The sequence below is a fragment of the Natrix helvetica genome (genome assembly GCF_964273705.1).
Source record: "Natrix helvetica genome assembly, chromosome: 4".
NCBI classification, from domain to species: Eukaryota; Metazoa; Chordata; class Lepidosauria; order Squamata; family Natricidae; genus Natrix; species Natrix helvetica.
The window spans coordinates 75719569-75740058 of record NC_138550.1 but is presented as its reverse complement, the minus strand read 5'-3'; the positions used below and the strand labels follow the sequence as shown (position 1 = coordinate 75740058).

Sequence of the window (20490 nt, the reverse complement as noted above, 5' to 3'; positions counted from 1 at the left end):
TGGCTTTGTCCTTTTCTTTTTTCTGCTTCTTTTTCTGTATTCTAATTATTAATTCTTATTAAGTTTTAATCTTACTTTTAAATTTTTTAAATAAACATATAAAAAAGGGCAAATAGTTTGCATTATAGTGCAATCTTCTACATTGAATCCAATAGCTATTCTATAGTTCTATATATCTGGATAATACTTTCTGTTACTCTCTCTTAGGACATGCCTATGGGTCAGTATAATTTCCAGCGTTGTAGAGAAAGGTATGTGCAACTTGTAAAGACTTCAGTGTCATGGGAAACCATGCTAGTTTACCCAGTAATTCTGCACAAGGATTTATTTTGATAGCCATGATAATTTTGCATAACTGTTAAAGTAAGAGGATAAATGAAATAATTCAATTATTATAAAACCCCATCAGCTTAATTTAGGCAAGAAAGTAATGTATTAGATCTTTTTATTAATAGGAATTTGTTGGTAGAATGAAATCATCAGCAAAACAAAAGATACGTTGTAGACTGAGTAATTATAATAACTATTTTGAAATTATTTTCAAATTTTGTCAAAATGTTACTGATGTGACTTTTAAAAGCATTAAAACCATGTACCAAATAGTTTAAGATGTGAAATTCAAACAAGGTATTGAATTGTAATGATGGTATTACCGCCCGGAGTCCCTTCGGGGAGAGGGGGCGGTCTATAAATTTAATAAATATAAATAAATATATATAAATATATATTAATAATGTATAGGATATCTCTCTTTAATAATTACTCTATAGCATTGATGGCTAATGTTTTCTGGACCAAGTGCCCAAAGGGCGTGTCTGAACCCCCAAAATGCAATGCTTGCGCAGTCCTCATGCATGTGCCCTCATGTGGGCTCTGCACACGCACCTTGTCCCTGTGCATGGTGCATGATTCCCCACATTGTCCCGCATTCCACTGCATTCATGCATGCCCCCATGTGCGTTTTGCCTCCCATGCCCTGCCCACTGCACATGTGTGACAGAGACCCAAAGACCAGTTGGTTGGTGGGAGGTGTGTGCACATGCGTGTCAGAATTGAGCTGGGGAGACAGCTCGCTTGCCCACAGAGAGGGTGCTGCGTGCCACCTCTGGCACATGTGCCATAGGTTCTCCATCATGGCTCTATAGAGTTCTGTGTTCTCTGGCTACTTTCTTTGTTAGACCATGTCCTTCCATTCACTATACAGTAGTCTATAGGTTTTATTTTCTTTAGTTCTCCTCGTTGCTTCAGATTCATCTTCCCTATTTCTTCATCAACCATAGTTAATTCTGCTTTTCAGATCAGTATTTTATTTAGTTATCCTATCTGTTAATCAGATTTTCTTCTCCTTCCCTTCTGTGGCTTCTGGTCTTAAATATTATCAAGTTCTTTATCATTCTTTCTTTCTGAGTAGTTTCCTCCACTCTATTTCTCATGTTCCCTTTTTTACTCTGCTCTGAAGCTCTTTCTTTAGCTTCTTTGTCACTGGTGATTTTGCTGAAATCAGTCAGGTCATTTACCTGAAATTTTAGTTTCAGAAACTAACATTTTCTCTTCTTCAAAGAAGCTAGGCTTTTGTCCTTAAGTATTTGAAAATTCAAGAGCTCATACGAGCCCAATCAATAAGTGTCAAGAGATTACCCACTACAATTGCAATAGGATTAGCATACTATTTCTCTAGTAAAAATTAGAAATGAGAATTGTTAAGAAGGAAGGAAGCTGATAAAAAAGGTGGCATTCTCTGTACTGTAACCCTTATGACCTAATAATGTCTTCATCGTATCCTTCGAGAGTCACACATATGGATTATGTATCTGCACATAGTCTATTGAGCCCTGATTATTGGTAGCCCCGCCCCCGCCCCAAGCAGCAGTGAATCATCCTTCAGCTTTATTGACATGTTTTGTTTCTTCAATTATAAAAATGTATTTAATATTTTCTCAACTCATTGTGAAGGATACATTAACATCTATAGCTCCATAAAAATACATCTTCTAGAGCTGTCATAGCTTTATGTCAAGCTAATTATCCAGAAAGTTTGCTTAGCAACAATTCAACAACAATTGCATTCTTTGACAAAATTACAAAATTAGTGGACCAAAGGAATGCCATCAATATAATTTACCTTCAGTAAGGCATTTGATAAAGTAGACAATAGCCTACTACTTGATAAAGTAGAAAAATGTGGGTTAGACAGCATCACCAGCAGATGGATTCGTAACTGGCTGACCAACCACACACAATGTGTAGTCCTCGATGGAACTGCATCTACATGGAGGGAGGTATTCAGTGGAGTACCTCAAGGCTCTGTTTTGGGCCCAGTACTCTTCAACATCTTCATACAATACAATACAATACAATACAATAGTAGAGTTGGAAGGGACCTTGGAGGTCTTCTAGTCCAACCCCCTGCCTAGGCAGGAAACCCTATACCGTTTCAGACAAATAGCTATCCAACATCTTCTTAAAGACTTCCAGTGTTGGGGCATTCACAACTTCTGGAGGCAAGCTGTTCCACTGATTAATTGTTCTCACTGTCAGGAAATTTCTCCTCAGTTCTAAGTTGCTTCTCTCCTTGATTAGTTTCCACCCATTGCTTCTTGTTCTACCCTCAGGTGCTTTGGAGAATAGTTTGACTCCCTCTTCTTTGTGGCAACCTCTGAGATATTGGAATAATGCTATCATGTCTCCCCTAGTCCTTCTTTCTCTTAAGCTAAACATACCCAGTTCCTGCAACCGTTCTTCATATGTTTTAGTCTCCAGTCCCCTAATCATCTTTGTTGCTCTTCTCTGCACTCTTTCTAGAGTCTCCACATCTTTTTTACATCGTGGCGACCAGAACTGAATGCAGTATTCCAAGTGTGGCCTTACCAAGGCATTATAAAGTGGTATTAACACTTCACGTGATCTTGATTCTATCCCTCTGTTGATGCAGCCTAGAACTGTGTTGGCTTTTTTGGCAGCTGCTGCACACTGCTGGCTCATATTTAAATGGTTGTCCACTAGGACTCCAAGATCCCTTTCACAGTTACTACTACTGAGTAAGGTATCACCTATACTGTACCTGTGCATTCCGTTTTTGTTGCCTAAATGTAGAACCTTACTCTTTTCACCATTGAATTTCATTTTATTAGATAGTGCCCAATGTTCAAGTTTGTCAAGATCCTTCTGTATCTTAAGCCTATCTTCTGGAGTGTTGGCTATTCCTGCCAGCTTGGTATCATCTGCAAATTTGATGAGTTCCCCATTTATTCCCTCATCCAAATCATTGATGAAGATGTTGAAGAGTACTGGGCCTAAAACAGAGCCTTGGGGTACTCCACTGCATACTTCCCTCCATGTAGATGCAGTTCCATTGAGAACTACACGTTGAGTGCGGTTGGTCAGCCAGTTACCAATCCATCTGGTGGTGATGCTGTCTAACCCACATTCTTCTACTTTATCTAGTAGTAGGTTATGGTCTACCTTATCAAAAGCCTTACTGAAGTCCAAGTAAACTATATCAACGGCATTCCTCTGGTCCACTAATTTTGTCACATTATCAAAGAATGCAATAAGATTAGTCTGGCATGATCTGTTTTTGACAAATCCATGTTGGCTTTTGGCTATTACTTTGTTTGCTTCTAGGTGTTCGCAAATTCGTTGCTTGATTATTTTTTCCAGAATCTTTCCTGGTATTGAGGTTAGGCTGATAGGTCTGTAGTTTCCTGGATCTAATTTTTTCCCTTTTTTGAAGATGGGAACCACATCAGCTCTTTTCCAGTCCTCTGGTAGTTCCCCGGTGTTCCAGGATCTCTGAAAGATATAATTCAGTGGTTCTGAGATCTCGTCTGCTAGTTCCTTCAGAACTCTGGGGTGTAATCCATCCGGTCCTGGTGATTTGAACTCATCTAGAGTAGACAGGTGCTCACTTACCATTTTCTTCCCTATTTCAATTTGTGTTCCTAATTTTGTGGTGCTGCTTTTGATAGGTTGGACTGTTTTATCCCTTTGTGTAAAGACAGATGCAAAACATGAGTTAAATAGTTCTGCTTTCTCCCTGTTGCTTGTCACCTTCTTGCCACTTTCTCCTAGCAATGGACCAATTGTTTCCTTAACTTTTTTCTTGTTTTTAACATGTTGGAAGAAGCTTTTTTTGTTAATTTTTACTTTTGTGGCAAGCCTTTCTTCATTGTGAGCCTTAGCTTTCCTCACTTCATCTTTACAGGCTCGGGCTATTTGCTGATATTCTGCCTTAGTTATGTCCCCCTCCTTCCACTTTTTATACTTACTTTTTTTGTCTTTCAGTTTGTCAGATAGTTGTTTATGCAGCCATGCTGGTTTCTTTTGGGAGCTGTTGTTTTTCTTCTTCATTGGTATTGTGTTAGACTGGGCTTTTCTAATCTCATTTTTCAAAATTTCCCAAGCTTCTTGAGTTGTTTTCCCCTCGAGGATTCTCATCCATGGAATTTTTCCCAAGCTCTCTCTAAGTTTATTGAAATTAGCTTTCTTAAAGTCCAAGACTCTAGTTTGACTTTGTTCTACTACTTGTGTTTGGATAATGTTGAATTCCAATATTGCATGGTCACTTGCCCCCAGGGTTCCTATGACTTCAACACCTTCTATCATTTCCTCTCTGTTAGTGAGAATTAAGTCCAGTATGGCTGATCCCCTTGTTTCCTTCTCTACTTTTTGGAAAACAAAGTTGTCTGCTAGGTTTGTTAGGAACCTGTTGGATCTTCCACTTGGTGCAGAGTTTGTTTCCCAGTTGATGTCAGGGTAGTTAAAATCTCCCATTACTATTGTGGTGTGCTTCCTACATACCTTAGTTAGCTGACTAGCAAAAAGTTCATCTTCTTCCTCTGCTTGGTTGGGTGGCCTGTAGTATAGACCTATGGCAATGTCATTTCCCCCACAACCTTTAATATTGACCCAAATGCATTCAAGATAGTTCTCATTATTGTTGTGCTCTATTTCTGTAGAGACATAGTTATTTCTTATATATAGTGCAACTCCACCTCCTCTTTTATTTGGTCTATTTCTTTTAAATAATTTAAATCCTTCTAGCTGTATGTTCCATTTGTCAGTTTCATCCCACCAAGTTTCTGTAATGGCAATAATATCATATCTGCCCTCTTTTACTTGAATTTCTAATTCTCCCTGTTTATTCCTCATGCTCTGTGCATTGGTATATAGACATTTGAGTCCATTTTGATTGACCTTGTGTTTACTGTCTACATAACCTGTATTATGCCTGACTGCCCCTATTTTCTTGCCACTTGTGTGATTCGTGCACATGGTATGACAATCACTATTACATGCTTGGTTTTGCTTGACAGCAGGAGTGATAATCTTACCCACACACACATCTATGTTACATGCATTTATAACCCTATGAATTTTAGTTTGCTGGGGACAGAGATGTTCTGTATCTATTAATTCTCTGTCCCCGCTCTTCAGTTTAAATGTTTATCAAGAAAATCTGTGAATTTAATGCCAAGTAACTCAGTTCCTTTCTTGGATGGGTGCAACCCATCTCTTTTGTACAGTTTTTCATTGGACCAGCTACAGGCTTCATGACTAATAAAACCAAAGCCTTCCCTTTTACACCACTCCTTTAGCCAAACATTAAACTCTGCTACACGCTGGCCCTTCCCTTTTTGTTCCTTATATACAGGTAAAACCTCTGAAAAGATAAGCCTACAACCTATACTATTAAGTTCATACCCCAAGTTCTGGAAATCATTCTGCACAGAAAGTACATCTTTCTGGGATAGATCATTAGTGCCAAGATGTATAATAGCATCAACGTCACAGTCCTTACTTGCATTCTTGACTATCTTAAGAATACGCCTCTTGTCTCTGCTGGCAGTAGCACCTGGCAGACACCTGACCTCTTTTAAAACCTCCGTATCCTCTCCTAAATTAACATCTCTTACGATTGAATCACCAACCAGAAGGTGACTTCTCTTTTTACATACCTTGATCTTCTTCTGCGACTGATGTGTGATACCTGGTTCCCCTTTTCGCCTTTCCGAAGAAAGTTCTTCGTTTTGGACCACGATCCCCTGCTTATTTGAGTCATCATTATCACAACTGCCTTGACCTATCTCTTTAGTGTCCCCATTAAGGTCAGCAAGGGCACTATATCTGTTTTGCTGGGTCACAGCAAAAGCTTTGGGTTTATGGTTCACAGCTCTCAACCTGCCAGATCCCACAGTTGTCCAGACAGCTCTTCTCCTGCAAGATCTTTGTGGTAGAGGGGGCTGATAGTGTGGCTTCACCATAGAGTGGAATGGCTGACGTAGACACCTAGTTTCTGCTTGGAGAGCACAGATTACAGATTCTAGATAGGTAATCTGCCTATGTAGACTCGTAATTTGTTTCAATGATTTGGATGAGGGAATAAATGGGGAACTCATCAAATTTTTAGATGACACCAACCTGGCAGGAATAGCCAATTCTCCAGAAGATAGGCTTAAGATACAGAAGGATCTTGACAAACTTGGGCACTATTTAACAAAATGAAATTCAATGGTGAAAAAAGTAAGGTTCTACATTTAGGCAAGAAAAGCAAAATGCACAGGTACAGTATATGTGGTACCTTGTGCAACTTAGAACTGAAGAGAAATTTCCTGACAGTTAGAACAATTAATCAGTGGAACAACTTGCCTCCAGAAGTTGTGAATGCTCCAACACTGGAAGTTTTTAAGAAGATGTTGTATAGCCATTTGTCAGAAGTGGTATAGGGTTTCCTGTCTTGGCAGGGGGTTGGACTAAAAGACCTTCAAGGTCCCTTTCAATTATGTTATACTATTCTAATATGCCAAGTGGTTTTCTACTGCCTTTTCCCAAGAGCAGTTCAACTTTCCCATCTAACCCGTAACTTGAAATTCCTTGATAGTCTGCCATTCAAGTTTTGACGAGGCCAATCCTGACCATTTTGTCTCACATGACAAAGAGGTATAGAATTAGCTATATTATACCAAGTTTTGTATTCTGTGATGTTATGGAAACAGCAAGGCAATTTTCCAAGTTCATTGGAAACAAAATATATAATTATACATTTCATTTGAGGTTTGCTAAAGCCATTGAGTCTAATTATTAAAATCCAGTCTCTAAATTTATGTTCTTATCAAGCAGATTTTTGACTGAAATAGAAACAGTGTAGGCTATGTAAGTCTACAGTCACATTAGCAATATTTAACATTACATTGTAAAATGAGAAGCTGATACCAAGTACGGATCACTACAATATATGTCAATTTTGCAGGCCTGCTATAGGAAATATGAAGAGTAATGTATTGGCTTTCTTTCTGCTTTTCTCATTGCTTTTATTTTGTTTGCCCTAATGAATGCCATATAGGTAAGCAATAGCATTTAGAGTTATATACCACCCCCATAGCGCTTTATAGTACCCTCTGGGCAGTTTCCAATGTAAGCATTATTTGCCCCATCAGGATTGAACTCCAGGCTGTGGGCAGAGTTTGCCTGCAATACTTTAACCACTGTGCCACCAGGGCTACAGGTAGTCCTCAACATCTGACCACAGTTAAGCCTGAAAATTTGGCAATAAGTCTTTGTGGTTGTAAGTTGAGTCACCATGGGGCTGAACTCAATTTTATGACTCTTTTTATGATGACTGTTAATCAAGTCCCCATGGTCGTTAACAAATTGCATAATCAAATCCAGGTAACCCAATGGGTGCTTTTTGCAGGAAAACAGGAAAAAAATAAGAAAATCATGTAACCGCAGACATCGCAAACGGTTGTAAATAGAAGCAGGTTGACAAATGTCCAAAGTGTGATCCTGCGACCACAAGGGGTGTGTGATAGTCACAATTTTGGGTAAAAAGTAACTTTTCCAAAGCTATCGCAATTTTGAACAGTAATTCAGCTACCAGTCATAAAATGAGAATTAGCTGTACTTTATTTAAATTTCATCCTTCAGATGCTAACTTCATTCCCTTATTTTATCTCTGCAGAACAAAATCTCAGAAGAAAAAATTTGAAGAGGAATTAAATGAAAGGATGATTCAAGCAATTGATGGAATAAATGCTCAAAAGTATGTTTGCCCACAAAGTTGTTGTTTGTACCCCTGCTGTTCATATTATGGAAGTAAGCATTGAAATTCCTTGAGAAATCTGAAGGCAGAATTTTTTGGAGTTGGAGGAGCCTATTTCAAAACAGGAATCTGACTGTTCCCTTTCATCCCAGATTATATGACAGTACAGAATAGAAAAATATAAGCTGTTGTATGACTTAACTGTCTGTTGGACAAGAAATCAATATTTTATTGATCTACTGGAGTTTAGCGACCAACATTTTATTCAAAATGGATGAGAAGAACTGAATATATATTCTGATCACATTAACTCTGAAACATGCACATAGTTATATTTACATTCCTCCCCTTCCTTTAGCAGGATTCTAGGGTACTTATTGTCACATAGAACTGTGGAGATAGAATACAAGATCTTATTTTGACTTGCAAGCCTCCATGTAAATCATGAAATTTACTTGTAAAAATTAACTATTGTTGCTAAGTTAAATGCTTCTTATTACAATACACTATCCAGCCCTTAGTGGCAGTCTAAAACTGACACCAACTTTAGAAATCATCTGTACATTACATTTTTAGACTGAAGCCATTTTAGAAACCTGGACAATGTAGATTGATGAAGATCTATGGTTCCTATTCACTGGCTCCCCTAAAAGAAGAGAAATTGCTATTGAACTGTAATATTTCTATTACATAAACACATCCAACTGTTTGATTTCCTTTATGAACCAAGTTTATTTTTTCTTATCTAAGTCTCCAGAAAAATATTAGCAGCTTATGTATAATGTTGTTATGGTTCTTTTTCTTTTCTAGGCAGTGGCTTAAATCTGAAGATATTCAAAGAATATCATTGCTTTTCTACAATAAAATCTTAGAAAAAGAAGTGAGTTATATTTAAATTATAAATTCTATTTTACATATATTTCCCAAATTCTCTAGTCAATAAGAAAAAAGGATGTAGCTTGTAGTTATTCATACCTGAAAATGTGTGACTTTTTTAAAGTTGTGGGAGATTAGATTCTTTTTTATATACATATAGTTTTGTCTTTGATATAGAGGCATGAATTTGGGTTTGCACATGGGAAAAGAATTACAGAAAAAAACAGAACTCAAATAGGAAGAGGTGAAATTTTGGCTATATTTCCTGGCTATCAGAAAATGTGGATTTCCTGCATACTCTTCAATTTAATATATCTATTACTTAAATCAGATTTTTTTTGGGGGGGGAGTATCTAATTAATCAAAGTGACTAAAGATGAATGGTTTCAATGCTATAACAGCTTTTAGAGAAGTCCAATAGATCTAGGAAATCAAAGTATTTAGTATCATGTTGATTATTAATTGGTACTGATCTCTTTCAGAAATGAGCTGAATGACATCAGTGATTGAATGACAGCCACCAATGATATAGTTGTCCTCAGTCCTCATTAATTATTCATCTAAAGTATCTTGGTTTATTCAGGAATAGGAACAATCACCCCAGAGTTTCAAAATCAATTTGTGTTACTCATTTTCATGTGTGGGAGGTTAATAGATCCTATGAACCCATTAAACCTGCTTTTCCCCCCGGAAAGATCAAGGTACAATTGATTGGAAAATTCCTGTACTGCAATCCATGGCAGCATTTTTGCTGCTCTTATGCATTTCAATATGATTGTCTGTAGAAGTTGTTCATAATTCAAATAGCATGTATTCTAAAATGAACAATTTATGAGAGATTCATTTCGTGAAGCATTTTTAAACTTTGTCAATATAGAAAATGTAATTAATAAAGAAGCTTTGTAGTGCTTATTGATGCTTTGAAAAAGACATGGTTGGCTCAGATTCACCATACCAATGTGACTTGGCATCAACCACAGTGAATTAATTGATAGAGGTCATCAAAGTCATGGAACTTGTTCTGGATTTGTTATGGATGGCTCCTCCCTCCTGGATTTCAGCAGTTAGAATTTTCAATGATTTGGCCTCTGGATATTGAAGTTTAATTTAACTATCATGGTTAAAAAATGTTGGTCAACCATCATCTTTTAATTCTTCCAATCTTTTTATTTAAAGCCATAAAGTTATCTAGATAAAGGATACCCTCGTATCAGTAAATATTTTAAAATTCAATAGGTGTTATAACTTACTTGTAGTCATTTTTAACAAAGAAATATTTTGATTTTTTTTTGTAATCTCTCATTTTCTTTTAGTATAGAGCAACAACCCTTCCTGCATTCAAGTACTATGTAACCTGTGCCTGTCTTATATTCTTCTGCATTTTTCTTGTGCAGATTCTAGTGCTACCAAAGTAAGTGAGTGATGTATACTGTTCTTTGCTTATATCCGTGGAACCTCTTTTAGACTGAATTGGACCTGTCTATAATCCCATCATACTGGTGTTTTATTAAACACTCTATGTCTAGTAAAATTGCTTTCTTTATGTCTATTTTGTCATTTCCACCACCACCTTCCTTTGTTCTTTCTTCTCAGTTTGTCTTTCTTCAAAAGGAAAATGATGCAAGCCATTGTGACCATGACTTGATCACAATTAGATTTGGTGCAAGACTATCAGAGACATCCTGACCATTTACTCCCGTGGATTCTTTTTAACAACCTCAGCAAAGATGTAGCACTTCCCCTTTTCCACTTCTGCTTGGAGGGCATGTGATACTATTAATCTTGTCTCAAAAGTTTTTCAAAAGGCAATACCAAGATAGAGAAATAACCATTCTGAAACAGATCCCCAAGAAAGTGAGAGAGAAAAGAAAAAATTATTCGCAATTAGCGAAGAAACTTTACCAGAAGGGGGTGTGGTTTAGATGGTTGATGCCTGAAGGCATGCTAATATTCTGGGAGGACACAAGAGTTAGAATCAACACAACCATAGAGGCTCAGGCCTTTATGGAAAAAAATAAAGCACTCCTAGATAAACCTGATGATTCTACAACAGATCTACAGGACACGGGAGGGGCCGGAGCTCTGCTGGCAGGGGGAGAAGGGGCAATACCAAGAAAACTCAGATCACAAAAATGAGTAAGAAAATCTGCTTGATATAAATTGATTGAAACTATTATTTGAATTTATATGCTGACCAAATATTGCTATTTAGTATTGAATTTTGTTTAAATGAATACCATGAGTACGGGGGGAGGGGACACCTTCCACATATTGTAACTGCCAAAATTTGTAACCCTTTCCATTACCCCTTTCCTTTTTATTTCTTTAAAAACCAATAAAACTTTGTTTAAAAAAAAAGTTTTTCAAAAGGCAATTGGACTTAGTTTTTTTCCCCCTTGATGATGTTTCACTTCTCATCCAAGAAGCTTCTTCAGCTCTGATCAAATAATGGAGGATGGCAAGATTTATAATCTTGTATATCCTATTTTGTCAGAGCTGAAGAAGCGTTTTGGAAGAGATATGAAACATCTTCAAGAAAAATAAAACAAAGTCCAGTTGTTTTTTGAAAAGCACTTTTGGGACAACTATATCCTGGATGACTGAGGATTTCCGTAGATGTTAATCATGTGTCTCTTCAGCTGCTGTGCAGCTAAAAGGTTTTGTTGCTGATTCAGTCAGCAGACCTAGTCACAATCTATGGGTTTTGCACTTTTGTTTTCAGATACTCATATTAATATAATTAATAAAATTAATATCTTACAAATTCATTCTAAAACCTGCTGAAAGTCCAGTTCCAGCTATCACCCTATCAAAATAATTCTGGTAGTCTTTTTGGCTGAACAGCAAGGTAGTACTGCCAAAAGTTCTATAGACAAGCAAGCAAGCGAAGAAACCAAATGTTTTAAATACTGCTGCAGTTTTACATACTTTTCATTGTTCTTGTTATTCTTTGGAGTTCAAGCTTCTTGCAAATACTTCTAGCTTCCCAAGTTAATTACTGGCAACAAGGCAAGGAAACATAAAAATTAGTTTGACTCAAGGATGAGCGCTGGTGTGAAAACATGAGCAGGTTGTAATTTCTCAATATTAGACAAAGTTAGTTCGGTGACAAAGTTACTTCTGCTGTATTCACGTATGCGGCATCTTTCACCAATTTACTTTTTCAGTATCTTAATGTTCACAATTCTTTCTTTTTGTTAATTGCTAGCTGTGACTTTATGAGAGAGAATGTCCCCAAAGTCTCCTCAAGAAATGGATTCACTGCATTGTCAAACTTATATTCATTGCAGCAGTTCAGAAGATTCTGAAATATTTCATTTATTTTATATGTTTCCTGATTCTCAACAACTCTAGGTGGCTCATTACTAAAATACATATGGACATTTATGGCCTGTCAGGAAAATTGAATGATGGTGAAATATTTTAGGAATTTTTTTCATGAACTCTCTTTTCATATGAAAATTATTGAACCTGTTGATGATTATTCGTTGACTTTAACAAGATCTTATATACAGTGATATTTGATTCTGACTCTATTGGACGGTGGATCATCCCATTGTATATTTTCCCTACTTTATAACTAACTAGCTTTATTTCTAGGTGAAAGCACAAAAATCATTTAAAACATGAAATTGAACAATCCTTTCATAATTCAATTTATTACTTCCTACATAGGAAACTTTCAGGGTATTGAGCTAAAGGTTGAAGCAGGATATTCAGTACATTGAATTTTGAAAAGTCAACACTTAGTGCTCTGATTGACTGAAAGCAAATGACACTCCACAAACTCTTTCTCTCTCTCACTTCCTCTCTCATTTTTATGCCACTCATTTATATGAGGGCTTTCTTTTTGTTGCACCTGATAGAACGGAGAGCTACTGCAAATGTTTATATTAGAAAAAAATGTTTTAACAATGAAACTCTTATGTGTTCCAAACCTCCGCTCTAATTGAAATCTTTTGTAAGTTTCATGAATGTACTTTCAAAATGGAAAAGAACAGACTCGGAAATTATCAAACTTCATCTAATGCTCTTAAAGATGAAAATTAGCTCTCCCTGATTTTCCTACAAGAATTTATCCCTAAATTTCTTTTTCATGCACATGCAATATAATTAAAGACAAAAATAAGCATTTAATACTGAATTTCTGAAATGAACAATTGACCACTATGGAATGGAACATCAATAGAATTGTTATGTAAATCCAACAAGATCGGTAATTTTACCCCACCTCTTTTGGGGCGGGAGGTGTCTTCTCAAGACAGTGAACATATCTAAAACTCCTGCCTCTGGTTTTCCCCATGACAGCACCAAATCTGGTGGGCAGGCCTGAGGGAGAGTGACTGACCCAAAGTCACCCAGCTAGCTTTCATGCCCAAAGAAAGGCTAGAATTGAGTCTCCTGCTTTCTAGCCTAGCATCTTTATCATTACATCAAATTGGCTCTCTTGGTACACCAAACTATATTTCATGACTTTCATGAAATAAACTGCCCGTGCTTCCCTATAAAACCCTTATGTTGATAGATTTTTGTGAGGGAAAAATGGTGTACTATGTATACCATCTTGAGCTTCTGAATGGAAGGAGAGATATAAATTAATAAATAACTAGAGTTGATGAAAAAATATCCCTGGGAAAAAACAATGTTTTTATGTATCTATTGATAACTGTTGCTACAGTTAAAAGTGATATATGTATAAGCTTTTGTGGTAGAGACATCTTCTAGTCAGGACACATATACTTATGAAATATATGCCTACAAATTGCTGTAAAAATTTTTACTGTTTACCTGTATGGAACATCACAGTGTGGTGTAGGAATTAAGATGTTGGACAAGGAGCAAGGAGACCCAAGTCATTCAGCAATGGAAGCCACTGTAACTTATTTAATCATACTGATATGATACTCAATATCATAAGGTTGCCATTTCAAACAAAATTAGGGAGCATTATGAATGTTCCTGTGAGCTCCTGAGTAAAAGGCAGGATATGAAACTAATTAATACACAGTAGAAGCAAACCTCTGCCTCTTTGAGAACAATTGTACTGGGACACTGATAGTATTGATCAGATCAGATTAGAACAAGATGCTCATTATTTGTTTAAATAGAAGGCTATATTCATTTCAGAGTGATTGTTTTATGCCTGAAATATAATTCCTGGGGGCACAGCCCTAGCTCTAAAAACTCCCATTTGTTCCTACAGTAACCAAATCTTTCCTGATGTAAAATGTGTTTTTTTCTATTAGTCTAGAAGAAGGAAGGCCATATAGGTGTTTTGCTTAGAATTTATTCCTAGTGCGTTCTAAAATATTGGTACTTTGTTGCTATGCTAAATTTTGACATTGTTTTTTTTTACTCCCTGGTAACAATCCCTTATTAAGACTAAAAATTCTTCCTTAAATAGTAATTGATCTTTAATATGCATAATTAGCATTTTAATCATATTTCTACAATTCTCCAATGGAAATGGTAATAACAAGAAATTAAAATATTTTTTTCAGCTCTCCCTCTAATTCTCTGAGTCTGTAATTCTCTTGGGACTTGATCTGCACCAAATATGACAGTGACAGCCATGTTCCCAAGATAGGGAGGGAAACTAATTTGAATATTGAAAAAGTCCTGCATGTGAGGAGGGTGTGGTACACTCCTTGATGTTGCCTCCCGTAGTCTTTTCTAAAAAACAATTTTTATTTATTTTTGAACAAAGACAAACAAAAATAAAAATAAAAAACCATCTTCCATTACAAATTGTAGAAAGTGTGTCAGTTGGTTACAGTATTTCCATGCACCTCTTCCATAGTCACCACCTGCTTTTCATATCAAATTGCATATTTTAAATTCACATATATTCATGTATGTCATGATTATTATAACTCAACCTTAATTTGACTATAATTGTTTTTACATCCTTTTATATATAATATTCAAAATCTAGAATAGGATTATATGATAACATTCTATTAAATCATCCTAAAATCATCCAATCACAATACATCTTTATAACATATTCTAGATAAAGCTTTTAAACCTCCTCACATATTCTCCATGTGTTGTTTTTATAAAACTTCATATCATCAAACTAATATAGCTATATGTATTGTTATCATTATTAATCATTATTTAGCTATAGCTATTGTCACTTCATTTTATACATACTATTAATAAACTAAATTTAGCTTACTTTTTATTATACATTTTCATTGCATCAACCTGTATCTTTCCAGTAATAGTGCAGTCTTATATCTCTTGCCATTTGTAGCATTAATATTCTAGTTACTTTCTTAATAAATCTTGTATGAACTTCTCTTCGCAACTTGTTGTTCCTTTCGTATCTCATAAAAGCTCGAAACCCAGCATCTGCTCTTTCCATCACCTTATCTTTGGTTATCACTGGTGCTTCTGTCAAGATTTCTCTCCTTATCTCCGTCAATTTTTCTCTCTTTTCTTCTTCTGTGCTTTGAAGTCTGGAGTAGAGTTCCAATCCATCTATCTCCCCTTTCCACATTCCGCTCTTGCCATTACCAACCACACTCACTTTGTTGTCAGTATCCACAGATTTCTTATCTCTTTGCTCATTTTTTTCTTCCATTTTTTGAACTCTGTCCTCCACATTCTTCATTTGATAAACATCCTCAGTTTTTCCATCAAATTTTTCTGTTTTGTGTTCCATATTGTCCAATCTCTTTTCAATTCTCTCTGTCATAACTAATAGATTTTGAATTTCAAACTTAATCATTTGCAATGTTACAGTTTCTTTTTCCTGCTGCGCCATTGTTCCAATTTTTCAGGCACTGCCTCTATAGGATTCAAGGCTATTTTAATAAACTTCAAACAGGTTCATTTATTATCTTTCAAGTCAAAATGTTGTCTTCCCTCCAATAGCTAGTGATAGAACTCCCCAAAAGCACCTGTATAAACAACTTGTGCTCCTCCTACTATCACTCTCAGTAAACAAACTGAAAGAACCTTGAATCTCAAGTGATCAAAGAGAAAGAAGAAAAAACAATGTATCCAGCCTCCAGCCTCTAAGTGGCAGTGTAACTGCTTTTCCTCTTGTTGTTACAACCCTCTTTATAATCCTTTTCATTATCTTCTTTATATTCCAAACTTAAGAAAGAAAAAAAACCTTAAATGGAGATCAAAAACAATCCAATCAAGCATTATAAAAAAAGAAGGAAAATTTTAATCAATAGGTGTAAGCAAAAGTGAAAAAGAAAAAAAAAATAATAATCCATTCAGTTTAAAAAATAGGGAAAATTCCATCCATGAAAAAAAATTAGAAACAGGATAACACATTAATTTTAATCTAGATTAATTTCACTGCTTACAGTCTTCTATCTTCAATTTTAATTTAACTTATTTTTTTGCAGGGTAGTCTCTTTTTCTAATAATAAAATTTCCTCACCAATTCGACACACTTTCTCTTTTCACTTTCTTCCCATTCCGGAGCTGTCCCAACTTCAGCAGCTTCATTAGTTGCATTTCTGTCACCGGAAAAAAGGCTATTTCTGGATCTTTCAGGGACTTTGCAGTGTCCCTGAGATCATCAGGAGGTGCCCTTCTCAACCATCATCTCTGTGGGACAGTTTAGGTCCGAATGGACCATCCAGTGGCAGAAATATCGACTGTCATCTCAGAGCACCAAGATCACACATCGTGCCGTTGCGATGTTTGCCCCTTTTTTTCACCTCCCATAATCTTAAACTAAAAACTCCTTTTTCTCTGGTGAACCAGGTCACCTCCTCGGGAGAAAAAAGTCTGGTATGTTTTAAGATCTCAAGGCAATGATATTTTTAAAATCTCATCAGCATATGCCCCTTTGGAAGTTCAAATGAGTCCCTATTTCCTTATAGTCACGTTAGTTGAGAGATGTGGTCAACGTAAAGAAAACAACCATCATTTGTGTTATGTTTACATGGAATTGGTTTCTGTTTGAAAAAAGCCCCTTTTTTCTTATTTCTCAGAAAATCTATACTTGGAATCTCCTTTGGAACTGCCTTTCTGGTACTCTCCTTCATTCTTTTCATCTGTTTTGCAGGACAACTTTTGGTAAGTGTTCAATGCATACTGACTGCAAAAGGCAACATCTCTCAGCGTAAATAATTGGGCCCAAACACTTCATTACCTCTTCAAGACTGCTTTCTCTGACCAAACAGCAAATTAAGAAAGGAGATCTTAAATGACTTACTTTCTTGCTGTTAATTTATTTACATTTTATTTAGTTTTCTAAAATGCATTTAATTATATAGAGATATTGCCACACAACAATGAAAATGAAAGAAATACAAATTGTAACTTGCTTTATCTAATTTATTTCATGCCATGTTATATCCTAAGCAGTTCTGTTATTTTAATGTTGGTGCCATATTAAGCACTCCAAGTTTTATTTGCTTTCTATTGTGGGAGAAGTGTAAAGAATATAAATGTGATTTAACTTTTTGAAAAATAATGCTAATTTTAAATTAATGCCATGTGATGAAAACATGCTGATAACAATTATTATGGCTAGGAGGGCTGTACAATACTTTCAAGCAGCAGCATATTTTCCTGTAGGCTTCTGGAGGAAAGCACAGTTTTATTTAGGTGTTGTAAACGGATAAATATTACATGGCTATTTGCATATTCTCATAAGCCCCTTTTGGAGATCAAATCTGAAGTTCTATACAGCCTGAAATGATAGACCATTAGGCTTCCATGTGAGGTTACAGATTGCTTTGAAACTGAATGAGACTTGCTTTTAAGCCTCCAGATTAAGATACTTAGCTGTGCGCAACATGGCTCACAATGTTTTATTCTTCAACAACAACCAAAAACAACGTCCTTGATAATAAGAATTAGTTTTAACTATTGTTGGGTTAGCATTAGAAGTTGTATCTTCTCTCTTATAAAAACTAAATAAATATTCATGTACCTGTAATACGAAGCTAACTTGCAGAAAATTCTTTAAGCAGATTCCATCTTAAAATGTTGCTGACTGTTTTCCACAAAAAAGTCAAAGGGTTAAAACAGCCACAGATATCGCCACTTGGCACAAGTGTCACAGAGATTCTTGGCAATGAGGCTTGTCTTATATTCTCCACCACCACTCTGTAATGTATCTGAAGATTTTTGGGGACAAATGAAAATATTTGCCATGACGGATAGCTTGTTTAGGTACAATGATTTCTGAAATTTTTAGAGAAGAAAAATAGATTTGCTTTCTTGCAACAGAATCCAGTGGCATTCTATGCAACCATTTTTAAAAGTTTATGCATCAATTAATGGCTGGAAAATGGAAACTGACATTCCGGAATCAAATACAATTGTTTGGCTTTCTTCTCTGTAGCTTCTGTTAGTCCTTACTGCATCTCCAAATTGAGCAAAAAGCAAAAATGAGACACATGACAGGGAGCAAGGCATTGGGAAGGAAAGACAAACCAAAACACAATGAAAATACAATAGTAATAGAAGAACATTTCTAAGCCATATTAGGCAAAATAATTGTAGAACAAGATTAGTTTGGAATAGAGATATAGTATTGGATGATTCTCTAGGAAAAAGTTTTTTTTGTGTCTGATTTCTACCTTTTTCTGACCATACTGTTCTCTTTTTGCTCTGCCAGCATTGTATTATAAATAGGAAAAAAAATTTTTTAGAAATTGTTACATATACACAAAAGGGTCATTTTGAATTCAAGATGGTTGAGTATCATTAAGAGCATCTTGGCTTCCCTAACAACACAACCCCTCTGTATAAATTGCAACAATTGGAATCAATGGAAGATATTTTTCTTTTATGGGAAATTAAAATCTCTCTTAGTTGTCTGGCTTAACTACATTTTGGCAACTAACTACAGTTAAAGTTTTGAACACTAGAGATAATTTACTATGCTTTAAGGATTATTTTCCCTTAGAAACTAAATATATATATATTTTAAATGTACTGCTGTTTACCAACCATAGTATGACTTCTAAAACTTACATCTTGGAATGACATCAACACAAGGACTTAATGTTTCCTATTAATATTGCTGTCTTCCTAGCTGGACAATTTTCAAAGTAACTTTTTGGTTGAAATGACATAATAATGTCATTAATTTCATATCAACTATGCCTTATATGGTCTTTGGCAAAGAAAGATAAAATCTTCTGTAGGCTGAACTTGACTCTTGATGATTTCATGGGGCATTTCTTGCTCTTGTGACAATATACAAGTAGCTTGCCATTGCCTTCTTCCATGCCTGTATTATGCTTATGACTAATCAAAATGGATTGGATCAGGCAGTCATAGTATGTTAGATGTTAGTGATTTCAACATGAGGTAAATAGAATTGCTTTTTGTAGCTGAAAGGTATTTGTTTAGATTCGTAATTTTACTTATTTGTAAATAAGCCCAAGTGTGATTACTAGTCAAATATTTTGAATTGAACTTTTTACCATTAAAAGCTAAACTAAAATCAAATGGATTTAGCATAATATTAAATAGAAGCCAGCAATATAAAAATGATTTATGTCAAAGATAGAAAATAAGCAAAAAAAGTATTAGGTATCATTCCATCCTAGACTGCTAGGCAGCCCCAGAATGTATCAATAGCATAGTTTAAGATTAGGTAACAACCTAGTATTCATTGTTCACATGATCCTTCTGAAGTCCTCCTTCCAAAATGTAGTGACTCAAAACCAGGCTATTTTGGTGGAAGATACAATGAGGATATACCCAATTGGCTTGCCTAAATCCTTGCTTTCTGTCAAAAGATTATATATTATTATCCCCAAATAAGACTGTTTTATTTCTCAAAAGCACAGATCAGAGATGGGGGAAGAGCATTGTTATGGATCTTCCTGAACACTTGCTTGCCCTTATAAACCATGACTATATGAATAAGGAAATAATTCCCTCACTGGTTAAGCTGAAGAAACTACCAGGAATTACCAAAGTGTATATTGTGGTTTTGTGTACTTGCATTCTGAGTTGCTTAGGGAATGAGATGGACTGTTTCTACAAAGGTGGAGGTAATGTGATGGACTGCAGTTATTAGATTCTCAGGAAGAAGAGAGCATATTCTAAGAAGGGAGGTGATACAAGAGACAGCAGAGTCCCAAGCTGGGTCATGTGAAGTAGAAGAGATTTAGGTTAACCATTCCATAGAACTTTGCATAACATATCCATTAGGTTAAAGCTAATATAAGTTTAGTCTGACAAGATTCTGTCTGTATAGTGTAAGCAATAAAGAACTGGCTGAACTTTGTTACAGTGTACTTTGGCTAAGTATGACAGTGGCCCAGTCAAGTGCCAGCCCTAGGAGAGCTTTCTACTATCAGTGTTCCAGGAAAGTCCTGTGCAGTATGTTAGGGAGTTGGGAATGGAGATCAAGATTCACTTTCATGTTCATTTTAAAAGGAGGGACTTCCAATTAAGTGTATGCTCTGGAGTTTTATCTTGATAACTGTTTAATTAGTACTACTGGAATACAAAACAGTGATTATCTTCTGTTTTGCTGTCAAAGTGGGGTTGTTTGTAAACCACTGGGTTGGAACTCAAAAAAGTTCTGCACTATTTTCTCTCCAAGCAACAGCTTTAGGAATTGAGGAGTA

General features: G+C 35.8%; 1 protein-coding gene across 2 annotated transcripts in view; it reads left to right on the top strand.

Annotated features, from left to right (window-relative positions):
* Window positions 1-20490, top strand: part of ADCY2 (adenylate cyclase 2) — a 164175-nt gene that overhangs the window by 90142 nt on the left and 53543 nt on the right. For both annotated transcript variants that reach the window (XM_081951530.1, XM_081951529.1), the window contains exons 11-15: window positions 208-251; window positions 7961-8041; window positions 8852-8921; window positions 10231-10328; window positions 16882-16966. In XM_081951530.1, the coding sequence (XP_081807656.1) occupies window positions 208-251; window positions 7961-8041; window positions 8852-8921; window positions 10231-10328; window positions 16882-16966 (378 nt within the window). The remainder of the gene's footprint in view (window positions 1-207; window positions 252-7960; window positions 8042-8851; window positions 8922-10230; window positions 10329-16881; window positions 16967-20490) is intronic.